Source organism: Orbicella faveolata, unplaced genomic scaffold (assembly GCF_042242905.1).
Source record: "Orbicella faveolata isolate gen_17 unplaced genomic scaffold, um_ofav_v1 contig_12, whole genome shotgun sequence".
NCBI lineage: Eukaryota > Metazoa > Cnidaria > Anthozoa > Scleractinia > Merulinidae > Orbicella > Orbicella faveolata.
In genome coordinates, this window is record NW_028301539.1 from 24,354,685 (window position 1) to 24,380,000 (window position 25,316).

General features: G+C 38.3%; 2 protein-coding genes across 2 annotated transcripts; one reads left to right on the top strand and one right to left on the bottom strand.

Annotated features, from left to right (window-relative positions):
- Nucleotides 1-1,819: 1,819 nt before the first annotated feature.
- On the bottom strand, nucleotides 1,820-19,041 carry LOC110059521 (tyrosine-protein phosphatase non-receptor type 11-like). Its single transcript, XM_020766218.2, has 17 exons — nucleotides 18,898-19,041; nucleotides 18,695-18,817; nucleotides 14,799-14,993; nucleotides 14,036-14,158; nucleotides 13,168-13,330; nucleotides 12,708-12,818; nucleotides 12,450-12,546; nucleotides 11,807-11,886; nucleotides 10,953-11,096; nucleotides 10,112-10,243; nucleotides 8,911-9,062; nucleotides 8,046-8,113; nucleotides 6,755-6,831; nucleotides 5,945-6,019; nucleotides 5,525-5,628; nucleotides 4,679-4,721; nucleotides 1,820-4,160 (listed from the first exon to the last, which is right to left on the bottom strand). The coding sequence occupies exons 1-17, from the start codon at nucleotides 18,909-18,911 to the stop codon at nucleotides 4,107-4,109; spliced, it is 1,755 nt and encodes a 584-aa protein (XP_020621877.1). The 5' UTR covers nucleotides 18,912-19,041; the 3' UTR covers nucleotides 1,820-4,106.
- LOC110059520 (uncharacterized) lies at nucleotides 19,004-21,649 on the top strand. The gene has a single exon (XM_020766216.2). The coding sequence runs from the start codon at nucleotides 19,025-19,027 to the stop codon at nucleotides 20,828-20,830; it is 1,806 nt and encodes a 601-aa protein (XP_020621875.2). The 5' UTR covers nucleotides 19,004-19,024; the 3' UTR covers nucleotides 20,831-21,649.
- The last annotated feature ends 3,667 nt before the right edge of the window (nucleotides 21,650-25,316 follow it).

The following is a 25,316-nucleotide window of genomic DNA, read 5'->3' on the forward strand; positions in this document are numbered from 1 at the left end:
TTTTAGTTACAAAGGGTAATTAGACACTCTTGTTTTTCACAAGGGAGTAAATTCAATTAGAGTTAACGAATCGTCACCACTCTTTCCCACGAGATGTTTGCTATCTTTAGTTACAAATGGTAACTTAACACTTGTTTTTTATATGGGAGTAAATTCAGTTAGAGCTGACAAGTTATCGGCTATTGTTCCCAGAATTATAAACAAAAAAAGCTTTAATTTCTGGACGGTTTTTACGTCTCTTCAGTAGCAGTTTATTTTTATTTGATGGGCGTTTTATGACATTCTTTTCAGTCCGATATTTTTAAAGGTAAAAAGTATCAAAACTGCTCAAATGTTCTTTGAAGACTGCGTGGCACCAAGTTAAAGAGCAATTTAATTAAATCAGACTTTCAATGTGTCGGAGAGGTTTTTTTCTGTTTCTTTCTATTTTCGGTGAAGTAGTGTTGTTGTGTTGTGTTGTGTTGTGTTGTGTTGTGTAAAAGGGTAAACTTACGACACGCATAAAATGCGAAAAGGTCTCTTAACTTGAGTATTTTTGAGCAAAAATTCCTCTTGGGGGTTGGAAGAGCTATGTGATCGGTGAGTGAGGGAGTTATGCATGTGCACGTGTCACACCAATCACAATGTGGGTTTTATCAAAGAACGAATCAAAGAAAAAAATAAGATGGTATCTACATTAATCTGGAGACGTGTCAGATTACTGTAGTTTGTTCAGTCAAACATTTTATGGCTTACTATTTAGCTATCATACCATTACCGATGTGACATCGTATGTACATCATAAATTCCCAGTTTTTTCCTTGCGGTACATCGCAACCAAAAAAACTTAAAATTAACCAAATCATTACTGTAAACAGCTCCATGAATGCTCCTATCTCCGAGACTTCACACACACAACAAATAACTCTTGCACGCCCTGCGTGCCTATGTTTTCTAGTCAAGTTGCCCTGGGCACTATCTGATAACAGCTTAGACTGACGGGTTTGCCCTGGTTAAATATCCGGTTACTATTATTAAGAAAGGTTCGGATTGATGTGAAAGGTGTAAGACCCCACGGGATTCGAATCCATAACCTCCCAGATGTCGCCCGGGCGCTCTAAAAAAGGTACCTATCAGAAGAAAAAGAATGATCAATCCGATGAACGCTGTGTATTCTAACGGAAGTGGAATTCACGACTCCCAGATACGGGAAAACGCTCTAGAGCTACTGAGACTGGTGAGGGCTTGGCGATTTGTTTTGCTTTATAAAATAATTGAGCTACTACGCGCGCTCTCATTGGTCAGATGTGTTCTTATGAGAGTATGTAAACACGGTTATGACGTTTTAGATTCGCGCGTATTTTTGACGAATATTTATAAAACCAAAAGAGTATTTTTTCCGTGTAAACCCTCGACAGCGTCTCGGGCTTGCATAAATGTCTCGAATTATTCCAGCCCCCTAAGTGTAGATGAGGCTATGTAAACACGGAAAAAAGTGTTCTACTGCTTAAATATAAACTAAGTATCACGCTACGAATCAGGTTCCGTCGATATCTGCGAGAAAAAGGTGAGAAGATATGACGGTATTTTATATGTTATTATCGTTTCCTGGTCACTGAGCAAAATTACACAACCTGCTTACTCGAGTTCCTCGATGTTCTTTTCGAGAGAAAAACAGTTTAAAAGCAACAGAACTTCCGACAGTTGCCCGTTTCGTTACGCTCACGCAGTAGGGACGAACACAGTGACTGGAGGAACGAGATTGTGTGACACAAGCTCACTGTAACAAAAACGTGTAAAGTGTACATATAACTTGTCACAACAAAAAAGAAACAAGCTATTTACTCAGAAATCGTACTTGTATTTTCAAATCTAATCACACAGACAACTTAAGCTTCTCTTCAAGCGTTCCTCTGTCAAGTGTAGTCTAAGAATTACAAGCATTGGTCAAAATAATTCACTCACTCTCAATATTCTTAGTTTTATGAAAACTAACATGTAGTTTCAGCGTAACAAGTATTTTCCCAAACTGGGATAAAAATCACCTTAAGATAGTTATGACTTTTTATTGAAAGGTTAATTTACTCGGGTGCAGGAGCGTTTCTTTATCTGCCGTGAAAAGCGAAGAAATCATATTTAGTCAATCACAGAAAAGGACAAAACGAAACCAACCAATTGGATGGCGATACGTTCGCGGGAAAATGCGCGTTTGCCTCTGATTGATTAAACAATGCGCATGCTTACTTTAAATGATGTGGAACACGTTGTACGAGCTTTTCTGAATCAATAAAAAGCTTCAACAGATATATTTCTGAAAGAAATAAAATTCGAGTCCTTATGATGGTATTTTAATTTACCAATCTCTATGGTCTTTAATTGAGAGATTACTTGACAAGAAAAACAAGCATGTTAATAAACACTTTATGTCTACAAAAATCCTCTTACAGAAAACTGAAATTAAGCAAGACTGCTTGCTTGTTCAGTCTACTTCACTAAGGATCTGCATGAGAAATTATACATTTATGTACTTCAGATGATACTTCGAGTAAAACTTGAACTCTTATTCCAGTCACACATTAGAGCGGTTTTCAATTGAATGTCGTAAAAACCAAAACCAAAGTAATCACTCTAGCCAATCACAACTGAAGGACACAGATAATCCAGTGAACCAATCAAAACTCGAAGTAATTACCTATAGCTGATGCAAAGCGCGGGAAAACGCGTGCGAACGAGTCACGATTGGTTTTGGTTTTACTCCTGATTGAATGAAAAAGTGCCGCGAGTTTTGTAAGCCAAACGTGTAGCGCAGTAAGTGCAAAACCAATTACTTTTCAACACACAAATGAAAACCGCTCTATTATTGTTCATATCCAATTCATATTACAAAATACTCGTCTATCTACATCTCATCACTTCATTTTATATAACAAATCCAGTTTCTTTCATAGGAATAATGGTTAGAAGTTTAAAAATGTTATTGAATATTTAATACGGGGAACAAACTGCTTTGCCTCAATGACGATCAAGCACTTTCAACATACACGAAAACACACAAACCAACCAACCAAAACAAAAGTGAGGTCCTGCTGTACACATTCACAAAAGTTCGGTTTCGAAACAGTAAAGATTATAACTGGAATTGCGGTCGTTTCGCCCGAAAACCAATTCGCCCTAAACCCAATTCGCCCGAACTGTTAGCTCCCTAGTCAGTGGATTAAAGAACGAGAAATAATGTAATTTTGTTTCATAACGCCCACAATGTTGTCTTTTTCGCTCGTTTAGATTAAAACAATTCTTCTTTGAACTTTCAGCAAGAACGAACAGACTTTCACTTCGGGCAAATTGAAATCGGGCGAACTGGCCATCGGGCGACACGACCGGTTACCACAACTCTGCATGACTGAGTCTGGGGATAACTGATCACAATATTTTAGTATAATACAGCTTCACACACACGTGGCTACTGCGGATTACAAAAACCAAATTCTAACCAACAAGTCACAACTCTGTAATAAAAAAATCCCAAATCTACTCAATTACAGCATGCAACATGGTGGATTAAGGAGACAATGCATAAAATACCGCAAGGAGAGTTCGGAAGTTGATCTGAGGGTAAACAGGCTGAGAACCCTACCAGAAGCTGCACGTTCTCATCAATTCTGGGTTTGAACTTACTTTCGCATACAAAATTCACGACTTTCCCCACCTTTTTCCAAGCCATGTTTCCTTAATTATTTCCGACTCACTACAATAACTAAAATCACACGTCCAGAGGAAGAAGTTTTCAGCTGACATAAACTTCAATAAAAAGCAACACAAACTTGCCACAATTCAGACAAAATTGCATTTCTTTTCCAGATAATAACTTCATTTTTTCACACTCTACCAGGTCTAGAAAACTAGAGAGTTTTCAGACCGTACAAACACTTATTCTCTCGCTTACATTACTATTATCTTGGTTGTCACGCAATGCTGCTCTGATGGTAACAAAAAGCACTGCGTAACTCCATATAACTGATATGACAGAGTGACTTCAAGTTCAAGCTGGTATGCAAATAGGTATAAATTATTAAACTATAATAATTGTCTTCTTGTATAAAATGCGCCGACATTCAAAATGCAAATTATCAAATATTTGCCATGTTCCTCGGAGCAAGTGGAGGTGGGGCTCCGTTGCCATCCTGTGGAGAAAATGGTTTAAGATCACTAACAAAGACAGTCACAACACACAACAAGAAAAAAATGTTCATGAGTGACTGTGTGAACATGTAAACTGCATAAAATTTAACTGAAGTTATAACATTCTGGAAACTTAAAAAACTATAGTTTCTTACAGACTGACAATAGAAAGTTTAAGGAAACCACAACGGCAACGTCGCGAAACAAAAGGTTTAATGAGGAGAACAATGGCTGTGCACGTGCGTTATAATTCTCAATACATTTCTTTGCCGTCCTCTGCAAAACAACAACGTGAAATGATCAAATTCTGCGTTGTTTTGAGAACGTGAACCACGACAGCTAATTTGATGTGTCCTAGATTCAGTTTCGTGATAGCTTTGACAGTGATAAACAAAGTAAATGACTTTAGGGCACCGCGAGATTCATAGGTAAAATATAAACTCATTTTTTAATCGACGTTGTCCTCGGCATCGCCGTCGTGGTTTCTTAAGCTCCTTAATTTAAACCCTCTATTACTTACTCGAGGTGGAAGTTTAGGAGAAGCTGTCGATTCTTCTGGAAGTCTGAAAAAAGTGATTCACAGTAATCAACGACCAGGAAAGGAAAATACTAGAAAAAACGAATTCTACTAGGTCTTACCTTAAACACAGCAAACACGCAAACAAGAATAAGGACTACGTACAAATTAGGAATTGGAGGAGATAGACAAAGAAACGGTCATCCTTTTATCACCAAAACTGGTATAGGGTTCAAAGTCTCTTGACTACAAAGCACTGTGCTTTGATATTAAATATATTCTTGTGATGATGAATTATACAAACTCTAAAATGCTAATAATTTACCAAAACAGAACACAAGATTGGGAAACACAATTACGAAAATACTAAGTAAGAATGTTTGTTTGGCTAACGTTTGATCTTGAAGAGAGTTTTCGTTGGAATGAAACCATGTTAAACGTGGCCAAGATAAATCGTTTTAGAGACCAACCAAACCAAACTCGTTTCTGGTCGATAGTTACAGCTGTGACAGTTTGCTTAAAGGAGCTCAGTCACAGTATTTTAAGTTATTTTGGCCACATACAAAATTACCTTTAAATTGAAGCAGACCTGAAAATAGTAGTTTACTAAGTTGGAAAAACACCAAAGAGATAATAATAAACCCCAAAGGAACAAGGATGGTTGAGGATGGAGAAGATTAACACGGATTACAAATGACAAACTTGAAAAAAATTAGGGTCAACTTTTCAGGTCTTTTCAAGACGCGGAAACCGTGATGTAGCTCCTTTATCGCACAATCAAACGTTATTGGTTTGGTGGCAGGTCAAGTAAGATAAGATGGTATTTCAGTAAGAACTCTGATGACTGACTTTGGAGGAGGTTTGTCCACTCTGTAGGCAGGAAGTGGCGGAGGAGCTACAGTTTCCCCTCCTTTGCGCACATTAGCCAAATTCCCGTACACCGCCAGATTGGGCTAAAAGGAATACAATTCACAGAATATTGTTATTTGATAACAAGATAAAATTCCGTTGTCTTTTGTAGAAGCATAAGAAGCACAAGACTACAGTGTAAACTAAATAAACAAATCAATCAATCAATCGATCGATCGATCGATCGATCGATCAGACCAGTGAGTCGGCAGTTTACGGTAACGGTAACAGTAGCAGTGGCAGTGGCAGTGGCAGTGGCAGTAGCAGTAACAGTAACAGTGAACAAATGAAACAACAAATGGGCAAATGAAATGTTATTGTTAATAAATAAGAAAAGAAGCACATTGCAGATATTCTTACATTGTCATTATTTAATCTTGCAGTCTCTGTGCTGATGTAATGCTGAATGGCACGGTAAATAAATTCATACTGGCCCTGAGAATAAAGAGCAACCACAATTATTAATAATAAATGTCCCAGTTCTGCCTGAATAATTTAATGTTGACTGTAAGACTTAATAAAATACATAAAGGTCACCAGACACATTTGGCGTAAAGAGGGGGAACACTGCTCAGAGGTTAGCGTGACAGATGACTTCCACTGCGTGACAATTCTAGGCACTATGAGCTGCAAAGCAGCAACACGCCCTGGCAGATAACAGCTAGAAGCATTACGAACTGAAAACTAGATCAGCCACGTGCTACAGTGGCAGCGAAGCGACTCGGACCTTAAATCAGCAACACGCAAAATACTGAATGCCAACTGATGAAGTGTCCCTTATCTCCCCAGGTCGAAAGACAAAACTGAGAAAGTAAACAAATAAAAATAACACAAGGCTTGGGGAAGTCGCAGAGGAGATGTAACCGAACCCAAGCCTTGACAGGCGGCTCCAGTTTATTGAATGCAAAACAAGTGCAAAGGCCGTTGAGAGAGGGAGGAAGGGAGAAAGGGAATTGAAATACAAATTTACTGAGAATAAGAGCAGTAGCTGAGACAGTTTAATCCTTCCTCTATAAAAAGGGTGTGCTTTTTACTAATTCAACTCTTGACATCACCCTGGTCCTTCTAAACAGGTGGGAACAATTCAAGGCCAACATTGTTTTACAACTGTTAAACTTCCATCCATGTTTTGCTTGAAAAACTACTAGCGTCAACATTTGGGAAACCTACCTCAGTCTGAACCATACCAGACCTCTGCGCTCTGACATTCTGGATGCTCTTAGAAATATCAATTTCACAATCAAGACCTGAGGAGGTTAAACAAAGACGCATTTAGTGTCTAATCAACTAAAAACCACATAAATACCAATTGTTAAAAAGGGGTTCTTAGTTACAGACCAAGGAGTAAACCATGCCTCTACAAATCGCAATATTTACATTTTTGTATATATTATTATTCAACGAAATTTCTGAGGGTACCTTTTAATCAATTTTAATCAATTTGTAAGAAGAAGGGTAAAATAAAGGATTTTGTTGCTGTTGGTTCCCTGATACATGTATACTGTAGTCTGTTCCTTGGTTTCATATTGTCTACCTTGTTGCCAAGGCGAAAAATATCTATAGCACCTACACACAGAGCTTGGAAAAATGCAACACTCTGTGCTGGGCGAAAGTGTTCCATCTTGCCAAAGCTCATCCTAGTTTCTGTAGCATAAAAAGTGATTAGGGGTTTCTTCTCATAGGCACTCTAAAATCTGGCAACTCTGTGTAGCTTCACAACATGCTCTGTTATTTACCAACTTCTATGGAAAGATCTGCAGCCTTATACCCTGCAAGCAGTGGTTTTCTACTATGCCGGAGCTATGTTACGAACAAGAGAGAAACCGCTGTGAGCAACTGTTCCTTCCGTTGAGTTAACCACCATCCAGCTCCAGTGACGAATAAACCAACTTTGAACTAGAATAACCAGTTTCGAAACTGATTTAAGCTTGCATGCACGTGCCGACCAACATGAATGCTGCATTTAGGCCAGCCCACTGTGTAATTACATGTAGATCAAAATGGTGAGTGATGTCAATGAAGCCGTGGTTTCTCTCTTGTTTGCAGCACAGCGTCAGCATAGGAGAAACCAACTGCTCGCAGGGTAGCAGCCTTATACTCCTCTCGTGACTCTCACAATGCTTCTCTCCACCCAGGTGTATAAATGGGTACTGACAAATTTAATGCTGGGGGGTGACCCTGTGAAGCATTAGCATCCCATCCAGGGGGGAGTATAAATACTCCTAGTCACTTCGTGCTACAGAAACTGGAGATAAGTGCTGGCCTGGTGTGCCACTTGGCTCGCACGCAGACTCTTACAGCTACGTTAAATATTGTATTGGGTAAAATCTAGGTGAGAAAAAGAGACAGAATTCAACGTGGGCAACAATCTGGGCCTCTTGCACTTCAGTTTAGTCCCTAACCAATACATTAAATTTTGTATTACATTTGCAATACATTTTGATAATAAACAGTACATTACCTTGCTCTTTGATCATTTTCACCAGATTGTCTATCACAATAAATGTACCAGTTCTTCCTATGCCAGCACTAGAACCAAGAAAAGAATTGACAAAGTGTATATGAACGTTATTAATTTTCCAGTTGAGAGCTCATTAGGATACTCAAAGAAATACTGTCAGGAAGTGTGCATACAGGAAGATTTTGATACATTTTGGCATACTAAAATTTCTCTGTTAATTTATTTGAATACACATAATCAAATCATCCGAGTTCAAATATACCATATTCATACATGTATTCCCGGTATTGGACTGGAACTAGCTTGCAATGGAGGCTCATGCGGGGGGGAGTATCATTAAAAAGAGATGAATGTCATTTGCATTTGAAAAGACTCCTCGCATTAGCCTCAGTCGCAAGCTAGTTCCAGTCTAATGCCTAGAACACAAATATGGTCTAATTGTGGGTGTACGAGTTCGAGTACATTTTTTTCACTCTCAGCTAAGTGAGCAGAGTAAACATAATCATAAATACGAAAGATTTTTTGATTGAGACTGTTGAGCTGTTGAGTAACAGAACGGTTGTTAAACATAAAACATAGTACCAGTAAATATTGTTCTATAGGTCTAAATACAGACTGGAAGATGCTGAAAATAGGATCTCCAAGCATCTGAATTTCAAAATTTTCTTGGGGGGTCACACCTTCAACTCTCAACAAGTACACTACCATGTGCCTCCTTTCAAATTTTGGTGTGTCTACTTGAATACGTATTGACAGCCCTACAGAGGCATAGACATGGACATTCAATAACGTGGTCATAGGCATTGACACAGGCATAGGTTTAGCTAAACTTATAGGTAACTGTATGTTGTTAACTCTACAATACCTGCAGTGCACTATAATTGGACCCGCCATGGGAATTGATTGTTGTCTTGTATTGACTTCATGAAGAATATGTAACACAGGACTTGGGTCCTTAGGAACACCATGATCAGGCCATCCAGTGTAATGAAACTGATAAATTGTGCGGGGTATTGGCTGCCAAAAGAATATATCTACGTTCAAATATCAATGACATGTTCTGTAGAGAACTGAAATAACGACCACTCCACTTGCAATGTGTCACTTATTTAGGGATCTGACTGGTTGAAAAATCAATCTTTTATTTTTCCTCTTCATTGTACTGCATTTTACGATTTCAATCTCAGGACTGGAACTCTCAGCAAACCCTTATGTTAACTGTTAACTTTCTCTACAAAGTGTTTCATAAAACACATGCTGTTTCTTTTTGCAATCATGGTGCAAAAGAAATAACGTCAACAAACAATATTGAAACAAACATTCAAACTACTTCTGGCTTTGCTGAGACAAAACTACCACAATCTAATCCTAGCTTGGCTCACAAAATGTCAGGGGCATTTTCATTTTTGTTTGGCAGTGAAGTATGAGACTGAAGGACTGTTATCTCTGTTGGTTTTCATCTTTTTGCTGTTGACTGGATGGTAATTAATCAGTTTTCTTTCCAACTGCAAATCAAATTTTATCCCTCCTTTAAAAGCAGAAAGAATTTATCATTTATTTTCTTGGTTTCTTGGGTTTTCTTTGTGACTGTTAAGTCTCCTTCACAGCTGTAAAGATCATCAAAGGATGAGTGTAGCATGAACAGTCTTAACTCTTTCAAACAGCAAATAAGGAAAAGAGGCTTGATGATGTTGATGGAAGATGCAGGGTGCAAGAACTGCTACTTGTGCACAAGGTAACTAATGAACATATGTACGTCAAGGAAATTGAGACTGTGTTTTAGGCATTTAGGATAGGCTTTTATCGACTAGAAACTTTGTGTAGTTGTAATATAATCTTTAATTTGTAATTGTGTCTGGAAAGCTGTGGTGGAGGCCCTATGCTACGGTCAGAGCGAAAAGGACTAAGTCAAGTACGTCAATTATAAATATTTCTTAGTTCTTAATTAGTGTGAGAAATGCTAGAATGATTGACACTCAAATGAAGTTTACTACTACTACTAATACAACACTATACACTGTACGGTGTAAATGATGAACAATGTTGTGATAAAATAAAATGCTCACATTGCTTTCTGATGTCAGTTCAAACTCCCTTAGTGTGTAGTCTGTAAACTCTGTCTCCTTCATATGTTTGACTCGGAATGGACCACACTCTTTGGCAGTTTCTGGGTCAGGCCAGTACTGCGTGCACTTATTCTGTAAAGGTAGGAAGTACTTATTAATCAAAACCAAGCCTGGTATATAATTTCAGTACAAAGTCATGTAGCTTAGTCACTAGTCACAGTCAAACCCCTAATAAGCGGCCACCTACTGAATGGCCACCCTCATTAGGCAGCCAGTAATCAAAGTCCTGATGAGGGCTTTACTGCTGTTTTTAACTCTTTTAAAAGCCACTATCCATTTCCCCAAGGGTGGCCGTTTAATAGGGTTTGAACTGTGGTTTTTGCACCAATTGGGGCAATTGTTCATGAGGTGCTGATTAATTGATGGCATAGGTCCCCAGGACATTTTCACCTCACGGGCTCAGAAATGCTATTTCTGACATTTTCCAGAGAGAAGTTTCATAAATCAAACCATGAAAAAACGGTAAATATTTAGTAACTTATGTTGTTTAGATGTCAACCTTTGGGAATTTTGATAGCAGAGTCTGTCAAACCAGCCAATTCAATTGTTAAAGATACTTTTTGCCGCAAAAAAACTATATTAAATTATATCTTTTTTCTGCATTTTCATGGGGCATGCATGTGCATATGTGCATATATGGCCACTACACACCTGCTGGCAACAGACTGTATTTGTGGGCAAGATACATGCTAACTCCTAGTCGCTTCATGCTATGGAAACCAAGATAATCCCTGACAATGCAAGCCTGAGAATGATTAAATAAGCTTTTAGAACGTCTCACCCTTCCTCTTTCAACTACTTTTGTTGTCATGACGATGATTCGGCTGTTCTCCTGAAAAGTCATTCTCCAGAAGTCTTCCACAGTGCTTGGCAAGCAACCTTGAGCAGCAATATACCGCTTTGCTGCTTCTTCTGAGTCACTGGGCTATGGCAAGTAACGTTATGTATGTTAACTAATCATTAGACATTCTTGGAACATAAACATTTTCGAATTTAATTTCTAATCAGCTTTGAATGACATGTACACAGGAAAGAACCTAATGTTATGTAACACTTAAATTCAAGGGAATACTATATCCAAGAATAAAGCAAATGAAGTTTGTTATATCACTGCTCATGATGGAATTGCTCGACAAGTGATACATGGAAATGTGAAAATTTAAAGTGTTAAATATATAATTAAGGATGTTTAAGAATGAGCATGAACATTATATATTCCACTTGTGGTTCACTCTTAGAGTCTCTTACAGTTGAACCCCTATGAAGCAACCACCTATTGAACGACCACCCATATTAGGCAGCCAGTAATCAAATTCCTGATGAGAGCTTTTCCATTGTTTTTACCTCTGTTAAATGGCTAGTACCCTTTAAGTGGACACTATCCATTTCCCCACAGGTGGCCGTTTAATAGGAGTTGAACTGTAGTATGTAATGAAACTTGATTGGGAAAATTCTCTAAAATTTTGTGTGAGATGCAGACAACCTCTAACATACAAACTTGTAGTTCAATTGCCATACTGAATGAGCATATTGTGTGCAAAAAATCACTAGATCTGACTTGTCATTTTGTAGCTTTTAAAACACCTGTCCACTTGGATTTTTTTTTTTTAACATGGTTTTAGTATGTCAACTTACCCCGACATAGTTTGCATTGATATAGTCTGACCCTATGACATTTGGGTCCATATCTTGTAATGTAACTCGACTGTGATCAACTGTATGGATAAAATAAGACATAGATAACAAAAGTTATAATCAAATCATGTCCCTGTATCTTACTGAATGTTTACTTTCAATATGCAAAATCAAATTAACATGTCTGCTGTTTTTATGTACAGTTCTTGAAAATGACTTTCAAACAAGGTTGGATACATCAATATTGGTTAGAGGAACAAAAGAAATTGTTTCCACCTTGTCTACAAAGTATTACAGTTTTTTGTGATACGATTCACAAGCAGTGAGACAATAATAATAGGAAACAAGCTCCAATCATTGTGTCAATAACAAACTGCTGAGCTGGATACAGTATGTGAAGGATTTTAATTACTAGATCAAGTTGGGGAATTGATGGTTGATAAAAAACACCAGATTTCTCTTATTATTATATGACCGAGAAAATTTCTTAATTGTGATTGGCTGAGAGCAGGGCGATTAATTGTTAATTTTTCATTTGCACTGTAGCGCAAATTAATGTGCGCACACCCTCTTGCTCAGTTGGTAAGAGGTTACACTACACAGGAAAGTTCTTCAATCACTGGTCAATGGGTAGCAAGCTCACATGGTAGGATATTCTTGTATCTGTTTTTGGCTTTGTTTTCAGGTCTCTCTCCTTCCTTCCTACTGTAAAGATGTTTACTTTCTTGCTTCTGAAGAACCTGTGTAAAAAGGAAAGAATGAAATTAAATGAAAAGAAAAGAAAAGGAAAGAAAGATGATCACAAACAACAAACAAAGTACAAAAAACTGTGACTGGCATTAACTACATGTAAGATCCAAAAGCAAAGTTCCTTTTAGAAGCTGTAGTCTGCCATGCTCACCTCAAATTCTTCATAAAACCCAGCCTTTCCAGAAACACTTTTGTTTTCTTTTTGAAGAACTTTGACTCGGTCCTCGATAGCTGCAGCATTGATTCTTGTGGCATTAAATGGCTGAAAAAACACAACGACATTGAATATTACAAAATATATTAAGTTACAGGTAACTGCAATATATAATGGCGTTGGAAAGTTACTAACTTTTAACACATTCAATTCTTAACTTTACAAGGCATGTCTGACACTTGAGAAGAAAACTTGACAAAATGCACAATGATGTAGAACTATAATTAAGAACTCCATACTGTATCTGTGGTTGGTTTTAACACACTGTGTGAGCAACAACAATGCATGGACTTCTGTGGTGCTAAATTATAGTATAAAGACTAACACATTTCTTCTCTAGGGAGAACAATAACAACATGTCAAGAGACAAGATTTTTTTAGGTGCTCATTTACTTACTGTTTTAAGTTGCACAACAGTGCCAGATTTCTCCACCATTGGATTTTTCTTGTAATGCTCCACAAGATCTGTCAAGTCTTCAAATTTCTCTCCTCCACCCACGTCATACTTGCCGTCATTAGTGTGGTGACGTATCATAACATGCGTGATCTTGTCTTCCAACCTACATGAACACCATGTCTAATATCAACCAATTTTTAATGTTACAACAAGCGTACATGTACATACATCTTCAGAGTGCATTGCTGAACAAAATGTTCATGTGGCACAGGAGTAAACTCTTAATGTGCACGAAACCTTTTCAGTCCAAAATGTAGTGCAATCTACTACTATGAATGGGTGTAGAGAGAGGGGGTGGGGGGGGGGGGGGGAGGGGAGGGGGAGCTGCAGCCAAACATGCTTTTACGAGTTTGGCTGTCTGGTTTGTCTACACCAGCTGGCACTGATCAAACCTAATTTCACTGCTCAACTTCTGACCCCTCTGTTCCTTCCAATTCCCACCAAATCTGTCAGCTGAGGTTTTCCCAGTTAAAACAAATTAAACAGATACCTTGATCATCATATTCACTTTTATAGGATTAATTATTCTGTGTGTGTGCAGTATACAATGTATATTTCCCTCCTTTCTCTAAACAATAAAATTCTTCCAAATGTTACAGGCTGCAACAGAAGGTATCTAGTAATAACAGGTTGTTACACACAAGAGCTCTTTTTCTTAATCAGAAGTTGCACTGCTTCACTTCCTTTTCTTCAGACTTACCATATCCTTCCCTCTTGACCCCAACCAAACAGCAAACCAAAAAATGTCTTGCAGTGTAAATGAGCTGTAACAAAGATATTCAGCTTACAAGCCCCATGCATAACTCACCTGACTGTGAGAACAAAGTCTCCTGGTTTGCTTTGACTTTCCCTTACCAGGAAACTTCCATTCTTTCCTTTGTCTAACATCATCGTTTCTGCTTCTTTACCAGACATGTGACCATGGAACCATCTGAGGGCAAAATAAATGCGATGCTTTATTCCACAACATGTACATCCTAGCAAAGATCTTTGCAGTGATCCTTCAGGATCATGAAGGATTTGATGAGTTTTACCTCACAGTAACCAAAGTTTTAAGTCTTGTAGCATCTTGTACAAGATCCTACAAAGGATCTGATAGAGTTCTTGAGGATCTCTGCAAGATTTTTGTAAAACACTTCAAAAGAGTGCAGGATGCTACAAGAAGCTTGTTGGAGAATATCTAAATTAAGAGATTGAGATCCCTGGGATCCTTTAAAATCCTATGTATGAGGTGTAATGCACAAGTATCAGGGTAGCAGGGATGGTGTAGTCAGTGTGGTGAGAGTAGTGGTGAGAGCACTCGTCTCCAACCAATGTGGTCCAGGTATATTTTTGGATATGTGTGTCGAGTTTGATGTTGGTTCTTGTCTTATGCCAAGGGATTTACTCTGGGTTCTCCAGTTTTCCTCCCTCCTGAAAAACCAACATTTCCAATTTCCACTCCAACCTAGTCTAAGAGCACCTGCATGAAAACCAGCACTAGGGCTGATGGGGCTTCCTCTCTGGTAAAAACTGTAATCTATCTAATCTCTATGTGCATCTGAAGCGACAAATAAAATGTCTGATCTAACCTTTCTGTTGTGGGATCTGTGGAGTTTAAAGGAAATTTCATTTCAATAGCTTGACCATTCTTTTCTCTCAGTTGTCCAGGGTTTTCTGTGTAATACTGGATCAATTCAGTCAAAGTAGCAAACTTCTCTCCTCCATACAAATCATAAAAATCTCCAGTGTTTTGGATTTTAATGTGTGTCACCTCGCCGTCTCGTCTACAAACAAAACAAACATTATTCATATCCTTGCAGAGCCCTGTATAACCTCCAGCATAGTTTCTTGAAAAAAACAAAAAAACATGCACTTTCAACCTTAATACAAGGTAGAAAGCACTGACCATTCAACCATATTGAATATTTTCACCTGTTAAGTTTCATTTGAGCAAAGATTGAAACAAAAACAAAAAAATTATGTCTCATTCTTGTATTAACAACACCCCTGTAAAGCCACTTTTCACTCTCTTCTTTTAAGTTAGCGCTTTCAAACTTGATATCATCTATTGGGATTGTATAAAACATCAGTACTTGAAATTATTGATAAATATTTCTAGTTTATTGTGCCAAAACGTAATTACCATGCACATGTTACTCAGCTTCACCAAATGGAGAACAAATAACAAACAATATCCCACAATATTTGGTTAGGACCAGGTCCACCACAAAAACTTTCAAAATAATTATTTTGTTTGTACCAAAAAACCTTGGATATTAATTCTGTTACTAAGTAGTGTATGCATAATTAGACAAGCGCTATGCACAATATACCCATAAATAATTTTGTACTAAACTTTCCACTTACTTGGCAAAAGACAAAGTTAAACCACAACATATATGTACAGTTTGTCAGTTATTAATTAACTGGCCATTGTCAAAAGGTTATTTTGGCAGTTGGGATGTGCTTTAATGGGTGATTCCGAAAATATCCATACCCTACCATGGGTGGCATGAACATTTTAACCCCCCTTGCCTTCGGAAATTCCAAAATGCTCTACCCCCTCCATGCCCTCCAAATTCCAAAATTGTTAACCCCTCCTCCCCTTCGGAATTTCCGATTTTTTTTTTCAGACCCTTTGGAATTCCTGTTTGACTGCCTAAAGCTTCCACTGAATGGGAAACTTGCACTTTTTTCCCCCTCCAAGAAAATTCTGCTCACAATTTTCGGTCAAGCAAACAAGCAACTCAAGTTTGTTAATGTTTAATAAAGTACACCATAGCTTTCCCTTGTAAGTGTTATCTTGAAGTTGCTTACCACCACATAAAACTTTTTGTTTTCAGTTCATTAGCTTCATATTTTCAGGAGAGTAGATCATATTGATACCAGTGGAAGACAAAAGTGAAGTTCACGATGTGCTGGCTCCCGACATATTGAAAATTGCGTTCACTGAGGAACTGCTGACCACTAGTAGTGCAGCCTACAAATCTGTCAGGCGTTGCATTTGGAAACGAGAGACTGGTGCGAGTTTTTCTCACTGATCAACAATTTTAGATCGGAAAGAAACACAGACTTGTTTTATATTTTATTAATCTATCGACCAATTCATCAACTTTAAGGCCTCTTCGATATGGAGCTCGCCCCACAATCCATCTGCTTACTTTTCCGCGTGATCGCTAGCACCTGTCTGATCGATCTTTATCCTGCTTCAGCGGTTGGTTAGTGTTTGATGATTTACAAACTGGAAAAGCGATCAGCGATTTCAAGCTAAGCTTTTGCCGTCTTCCCCCTCCTCTACCCCCCCCCCCCCCCCCATGCCTTCAGAATTCCAGTCCAAGAGACCCCCTACTCCCTTGGAATTCCAAGATGCTGCCTGTGGCATGGTGTGGATATTTTCTGGAATCACCCAATGGCTGTTGCTGTTGTGTATTAAGTGTCAAGAGTAAATAAAGCATTATTGTTGTTGTTGGCCATTGTGGAGAGGCTAAAATAGGAGTAGACGGACTGCCGGGACAAAAAAATTGGCCATTGCAGAGGGGTGGTTATTGTAGAGAGGTGACCTTTATTGATGTTCAACTGTCATTCCATGGGTTTTTCAAATGGCAGTCATACATGGAGCTGGTCACTTATGACAGTGGTGCTAAGGAGAGATTTGAATGTAGTATAGACAATCATATTAAACCATGCATCTTGGCTACTTACATTGTCGCAGCAATAAACAAAACAAGAAGTCAAGAAAGGAGACAAAAGAAGGAAAACAATTCAATCTGACAGTGCTGAAGCTAGTAAGAGGCAAACCAAGCCACTTCCCTCTGCAAAAATTTTGAAGTTATTTATTCCAGGATGTTGCCATAGGCTATGAGTTACAAAGATATAAATAACTATGAAAGAAATGTTTTATTGTTCTGATACTGCCCTGGTAAGAATTTCATCTGGCTACGGCCCTGACTGAGCAGCCAGAAAAACAGCTGTCTCATTCAAAGCATGAATAAATTTGGCCCAGTAGGGAAGAAAATTGGTATATACATGTCTGTTCAAGCTACCTTACTTTTTGCATGCTAATTATCAGGAAGAATTGTTTTCCTTTACTTCAATATATTTTGCTTTGTTACTTTTTGATTTGTACACTGAGCTAACGTTAATGTGACTCTGATATTCTTGTAATATTATAATTTTGCAGAATTTGTCTCTCTCATTAATTACAATGTAGATTTATTACGTCAGGTGGTTTGAGCTTTTTCCTTCGGTTTTTGTAAGCCAAACATTTTTTTCTGTAGCTCTCTCACTGCTTGTGCACTTAATTTGCCATTTTGAAGTTAGAAATAATATTACAGGATTAGGTTACCCACAGATACCAGAAAGTCAGATTATATTCACAATTTGGCAAATTATAGGGCATTGATCTATTATCAGGAGATGTGGTTTGTAGTTAATTGGTAGCTTTAAATTTAAAATGCAAATATAAGGAGAGGATCGGAATAATCTAATTGATTCTTTTCCCGAACCCTAATTGACTGAAAAAATTATAACATTCTCATGTGAATTTAGCTTAGAAGTTACCTCATATTCTGGCAAATGTTGTAATTTGGAGTAACTATTTTTCAATAAATTTTATTTTTCATCTCATCTATTTCTCAGTTTTTTATTTGAAAACGGTGTACATTTTCTATAAACTGTGCTTTTCTATAATATACTTGCGCGATGCCAAAGAGAAATTACGAATGTCAATAGATTTTGTCTCACATGACCGCGGATACGCTACAACAACAATCCTGTATGCTATGACGCGAGATCTTTCACTTTAAAACCCCTTTAGCCTCAAACTGATAACCAAGATAAGGACGCAGCAATATATTTTAACTCACGAACAGATGTCCATTTCGCGGCGAAGGGAAATTTCCTAAGATTGACATGTGCAGAAGTGCGTTGGTGTTAAACTTCCCACAGTGTTTTCGCTTTTCTTGAAAGCAGGAAGAAAGCGCAAAATGTAGACTTGGCACAGGGTATAAAGCCGGCCAGACTAAGCTTCTCAGAGATTTCTTTTGCTGTTCTAAATTAAAGCGGTAGGAAGAAATACACGTCTATTTGATCGATCGTTATCTAGTCGTGACAACTTGAATGCATTTTGTGCAAACAAAATACAAAACACTGCATACAGTTAAAGCTTACATTCGCTGACAATTTTGCGGTTTTGGAAACTAGCTGTATGAATAGATCGCTTTTATAATCGGTTACAGTCTCCGAAGGAATAAAGAAACAATAAAACTGTCGACTGACAGTATTTTTAAGTTTGTGGTTCTGCAGGTCAGCCTACAATATCACACTTGGCATGGATCTTCGAATTAACTGAACATTCTGGAACCAAAAAATGTTGACAGCCGCTATAACACTTTTGTGTATTGCAAGCAACTGTTTAGCGAGCATATTCTGACATCTTATCTTTAACCGACACTTCGCTTTCCTTTATTAGCAAATGAATAATTACCTCACTGATAGCGTAAAATCTCCTGGATTGCTTTTGCTTGGTCGGACAAGATAGCTTCCATCGAATCCTCGCTCTAACAACAACTTTTCGGCGTCATAACCCGAGATGTATGAATGAAACCACCTAAAATCAAGAAAACAGTCCGCATTTGGTTGAAAGAACGAGGGATGACTTCTACAGCGAACGGAGTGTTAGCTAATTACCTTCTCGATGGCATCTTTAGAGGATGAATAAAGCAGAGGTTAGGAGAAGGAATTGTAGATCCTTGTGATCTATCAGGAAGTGACCATTCACTCCTCCCACAGGAAGCTGGAACTTAGCCTCGACTGTATGTTAGATCCAGTGCAACTCGCTTATCAAATTTCCAAGATGGCGGACGAAACAGATGAGAGAAACATCGTGGATTTTCCTCCTGATAACCTCTTAGAAGTGCTTATTTCATCATTTCCAAAGGAATGGCGCGGTGTATTTGCAGCCCTCGATTCTGAGCACTTACCAGTCCAAGCGGCAATCTTTTGGCTCCGGAAGAAATCATCAAACGAAATGTTGTCCGAGATCCCACCTAACTGGGAAAATTTTATTGACCATCTTGTCAGTGATTTTCCTGTTGTGTTGAAAGATAAACTCTTCTTCAGACCAAAGATTCTACTTCTACCTTTAAATATACAAAGGAACACGCTGGGGTTTATTTCTCAACGCAGTTATTCCATACCTTTGGAGACTTTAGACAAGTTAGTTCAGAGGTTGAGGAAATTTTCCGTGGAGCTGGAAGGTTGGCGAGTAACTCATGTAAAAATTCTTGAATCAAAGGTAAATGAGCTGAAAAGATCCAACATCAAAGGCGTAGATGATGAGAGTGGAACTGATAACACAGGGAAGGATTTGTGTTACACTGATATCGTTACTAAGGAATCAAAATCCAGGTTTGATGAACTTGTTAAAAAGAATGACGTTGCCAAATCTTCGAGAACTATCCCTTGGTTTAGCCATGTATTAGATACTGCAAAGAGGAAAGAAGGCAGTATTATTTCAGATGACTCTTCCTACAGAGACTATAAAGCTGCTGAACAAGATGATTTCGACATGGTTGATTTGACAAGTGATGTTGATTTACAGTCCAAAACACTACTGCATAGAATTAATCCAGGATCTCCTCACAATTTTGATGATAGTGATATTGAAATTATTGAAGTCACTGAGAATTCAAGTAAGCAAATAAAAACTGCAGATAGTATAGATGTAAATTTTAGAGAATTGACAGTACCACTTCCACCGGAACATTTAATCATTGATGGTGAGGATGATCCAGAACACTTGATCAAAGAAGAAGCTTCTGCAACCAATTCAAAACTCAGTGATACTCTACAACTGAAAGTATCTGCTTTACAAAACTTGCTCACAGGCCAAGAGCTCAAGGAAGGAAATTTCTCCGATGAACTTAATATATTTTCCTTTTGTAGCAGCCTTGAGATGGAACATGTCTGTAACCAGTTAGAACTGAAAAGTATAGAAGAATCCACAGCAATTTCTTTGTGCACCCAGTTTGCTCTCTTACCAACAGAGCCAAGTTTTGGCAATGCAGCAATTTTTGCAACCCACTGTCTTCTACCCAAAGTGCAAGAGTTAAAGCAGACTGCATCAAGAGCCCTGTTCACTGCAGCGAGCTTGTTTGCCAAGAAACACTCCAGGGCATTTTGTCACGGTGTTGTCCAAGGACTGATCCAAGAATCAAATTTAAACACTCCTCAAGTAGATCTTGTCAATAAAGTAGTCAAGGACTGTTTTAGCAGAGATACAAGAATTCACCTACTGGAACTTATATTTGCAACCAAGTCAGACAGTCAAGGTTGCCCTTTTTCCTGGTCAGAGGACATTATTTCCATTGTACAAACGGTGGTTGATTTAAAACCAGACTTCAGCAGTGATTTGTTTGAAAGCTTTACAGGAGTGTTGGAACAACAATCATGCCACTTGTCAAAATCTCTGAAATTTGCAAAGATTTTACTAGCTGTTATTAAGACTTATGGAGAACATGTTTCCATGCATTTTAACACATTTGTTCGTATCCTAGAAGGAAATGATACTTTTCTAAAAAAAGCAGGCTTATCTTCCCTTAAGAAGGTCTCAAAGAGTTGAACTATTTTCCTCTATCTGATAGCTAATCTTCTCTAACATAGAGTAGACTGTAAACAGCCCCTGTCAGTTGATGCGTGTCCAATAATTGCCCAACAGAGTACTGCAAAAATGTAGAGTAATTTGCCATCTACTGTTTCCAATAGTAACTGGGTGGTTGCCCGTTAAATTATTTTTATTAATGTTCAAGTTGAATTTTATCAACTGACCTGTCACTTTTCAGAGTGTTAGACTGGCTGGTAACATGGTTGGGAATAGTGTCATTTCAACTGATCAAATGAATTTACTACCTGCATAACTTAGGCACTTAGCTCTTTGTCAACTTGAGATTTGTAAAGGTAAATGTACTGCCATAGAAATGAAGACATTTGTGAAGCTGACATTTTGAGTGATAACCCTTCTGTTAGCTCTTCGTCGCATAGCTTTGACAAAAGGATAATACTCGAAATATCAGGTTCAAATATGTGCTACAGTGGTTAATTCACCTTTGTCAACTTCAAGTTGATAATGGACAAGTGTTTCACTTGCCATGACATGGCTCAACAGTTCTTTAGAAACCAATACCTTTGTGTTACTATATGCACAGATTATATGCTAAGAAGGAAATATGTCAAGAGAAAATTTAAATTGTTCACTTAAAAGTCTTTTGTAAAACCTGGAGCAATAAACTAGGACTTTGCTTTACTCATTGTAACAAGACAGATTTAGAACCGAAACAATAATTTGAAAAAAAAAAAATACAAATATAATGATCAAATACTCAACAAATAACAACTAAATATCTTAAATAGCAACTTTGCAATAAACGCTTTCATTTAGAGATACGGACTCTGTTTGTTTTCTGTTTGTTAGATTCGTGATGCTCGTTCCTTGTTTTCTGTTTATTTGTTACGTTGGTAATGAGCATTCTGTTTGTTTTGTTTTTAATTGTTACGCTAGTGATGTGCGTTCTGTTTGTTTTGTGTTTGTTTGTTACGTTAGCAATGCACGTACTGTTTGTTTTGTGTTTGATTGTTACGTTAGTAATGTGCGTTCTGTTTGTTTTATGTTTGTTACGTTAGTAATGCACGTTCTGTTCTGTATTTGACTGTTACGTTAGTGATCTGCGTTCTGTTTGTTTTTTGTTTGCTTGTTACGTTAGTAATACGCGCTCTGTTTGTTTTGTGTTTGATTGTTACGTTTGTTTGTTTTATGTTTGTTACGTTAGTGATGCACGTTCTGTTTGTTTTGTGTTTGATTGTTTCGTTAGTAGTGCGCGATGTCTTTGTTTTGTGTTTGTTTGTTTGTTACGTTAGTGATGCGCGTTCTGTCTGTTTTGTGTTTGTTTGTTACGTTAGTAATGAGCGCTCTGTTTTGTGTTTGATTGTTTCGTTAGTAATGCGCGCTTTTTTTGTTTTGTGTTTGTTACGTTAAAAATGCGCGTTCTATTTGTTTTGTGTTTGATCGTTTCGTTAGTGATGCGCACTCTCTTTATTTTGTGTTTGATTGTTACGTTAATGATGTGCGCTCTCTTTGTTTTGTGTTTGATTGTTACGTTAGTGATGCGCGCTGTCTTTGTTTCGTGTTTGATTGCTACGCTAGTGATGCGCTCTCTTTGTTTTGTGTTTGATTGTTACGTTAGTAATGAGCGCTCTTTTTGCTTTGTATTTGTTACGTTAGTGATGCGCGTTCTGTTTGTTTTGTGTTTGCTTGTTACGTTAGTGATGCGCACTTTCTTTGTTTTAGGTTTGATTGTTACGTAAGTGATCCGTGCTCTCTCTGTTTTGTGTTCGATTGTTACGTTTGTGATGCGCGCTTTCTTTGTTTTGTGTTTGATTGTTACGTTAGTGATGAGCGCTCTCTTTGCTTTGTGTTTGTTTGTCACGTTAGTGATGCGCGCTCTCTTTCTTTTGTGTTGGATTGTTATGTTCGTAATGCGCGCTCAGTTTGTTTTGTGTGATTGTTACGTTAGTAATGCGCGCTCTGTTTGTTTTGTGTTTGATTGTTACGTTAGTAATGCGGGCTCTGTTTGTTTTGTGTTTGATTATTACGTTAATAATGCGCGCTCTGTTTGTTTTGTGTTTGATTGTTACGTTAGTGATGCGCGCTTTCTTTTTTTTTGTGTTTGATTGTTACGTTAGTAATGAGCGAGGTGTGGAACTTAACTTTAGAAGATGAAAATTGTTGCGTTTGGTCAGGTGGAGAGCAAAAAGGTTAAAACGTTCACTCACCATTACTATTTTACTTCTATCTCGTCCTGCTTTATCTTCTATCGAAGGAAGAACTTGAACCAATCCGACTTCACCAGGAGCACAGAAATCCACGTCTTCACACTATGACTATGTGTTTGCTTTGACAAGTAGTCATGAATATTGATTATAAACTAGAACCAAACTCTGACAGAAACGTCGCCGCATATTTTCATGACTTCGATTTTAATTCTCGTGCAAAATATTCTATCACTTCAAAAACATCACTCACTCCAGATCTTTGCATTTTGAGGCTTTATTAAGACAGTAATACGCGAAATGAAATATACTTGCAAAGACTGTCAAATAAACCGTTAAATACACCTTTTCTGACAATCTTATTAGTCGATTTTTTCAAGTTTTGAAATATCACCGTGTAAAGACCTGATGGCCTATGTCGAACCAAAGGTTATAATTCAGAACGAGCTACGAAACAAACAAACAAAAAAAAAGAACTACTCTAGTTAAACCGTTTTTAAAGTTTGATATTTGTGTGACGTATAACTCTTACATTATTCTACAAGTTTCCTTTTCATTTCACGTACTTTTCCTTCCGTTTTCCGTTTTATGTTTTTCCTGGCCATCCCTTGTACGCTCTGACACTCAACCCGTGCGTTCTTTCATTGTTTCCCAGTACGCGGATTCCCCCCAACGTTGGCTTTGCCCTTTGAATCTCATATGCAAGTAAATTGCTGTGCATCCCGCCAAATGTACTCGTGTTTTGTTGTGCGTAGCACAGGGCTTTCTCCTAGGGGTTTTTACCACCCAACGTTAGTGGTGGGCTCCCTTTACTTGTCCATTACACCGCGCGTTCCATCGCGTATTTCCTCGTAAATTTTCGGTACGTTCCCTCCCGTGTCCGGCGCTTTCCCTGTTGCGTTTCACCGTGCGTAAAATCGTGTGTTCCAGCGTTATCAATTAACCAGAATAAATCGAGGGAAAGTCTAATCCAGTAGCCGCTCGTGAAACTATTACTTAGAGCAATATTACTTCCCCTCTTTTGTTTTGTCGCTAGTAATAGTCCAACCATTCCCGTCCCTTGAGTCGTCTGTCCTATCTCTCCATCGCAAAGGTTCGAGACGTTCCTTATAGAAATCCTTGGGCCTGAATTCATATCGCTCAGCGGATTCTCCCCACCCGGGAAACCTCCGAGCCACTGCGGAGGAGACAGGCCTGTCCTTCTTAGCCGGTCGGGCGTCTCCCGAGGAAACGGTGGTTTGGGAGAAACATGACATCATTGCCTGGTTTTTTTGGATTACGATTATTACTAATTCAACACTGATTTTCCTCCCGAAAGGACCCACTGGTTGATCTCTAGCTGAGACCGTTAGATTACAGCACTTACTGAGAATTAAGAATGAAATTCTGATCGGGAAGTGGCAAAAAATGTTTGAAGGACTTCAATGAATTTCTCTCCGTAAACGTTTTTAACTTCCTTAAGACCATTGGGCGCTGTGACTGAACAGTTTTCGTAAGATTTACACAGTAATGTATTCCAGAAGGAAACCAGTACTGAATAGGCCACGTTCGACATATCAATATTATAACATGGATCCGAGGCTTCGGGTCAAAATTGCAAATGTTTTAAGTTTCTTTTGTCTCACAATTCCCAAGAAAACAACACCAAATATAGAAGTTTGTCCTGAAAGCCTCGGGGCCATGTTAGAATATTGATATATCGACCGTGGCTTATTAGTGAAAATCCTTGTCCAAGAATCTATCCAATCAAATCGTGAGTTTCCATGAGCAGGACAGGTGGCTCTGAGGACAACAATACAGTCTCACAATACATTGCCAGTCGAGACTCGGCCCATTTTTTTCTCGTTTCTGAAGTGGTCAATACATTTACTGCGGATTCTTCACTGGGTTTACTCGCTCATTACAGGCGCGCCTTTCATGTGCGTTTCCTCTCGTACTTCCTCTCACGTTTCTTTTTGAAATTCCCGAGCATTTGCCTTGATCCCCTTTGCATTTCCTGTGCGTCCCGCCGGCGCATTTGTGTGTTCCCCAGGGTTTTTCGATCTGGTTTCCTCCCAGTACCATAGGTAAGTACATTCGTTAACCCTTATTCTCGGTCTCCCCGCCCCCTCCCCCCAATGCGTTCCCTGTACATTCCGTGAACGTTCGAAAAGCTCCCTGTTCCCAGGGCGTCTCTTATTTTATCTTGTCATTGAAGTACCTGAATAGTTTAAGGGGTGCTCATCTAAATCTTCGAAGTACTTGACAAAAAGCCTAGCTGAACGTCTTACAAGACTTCGGGA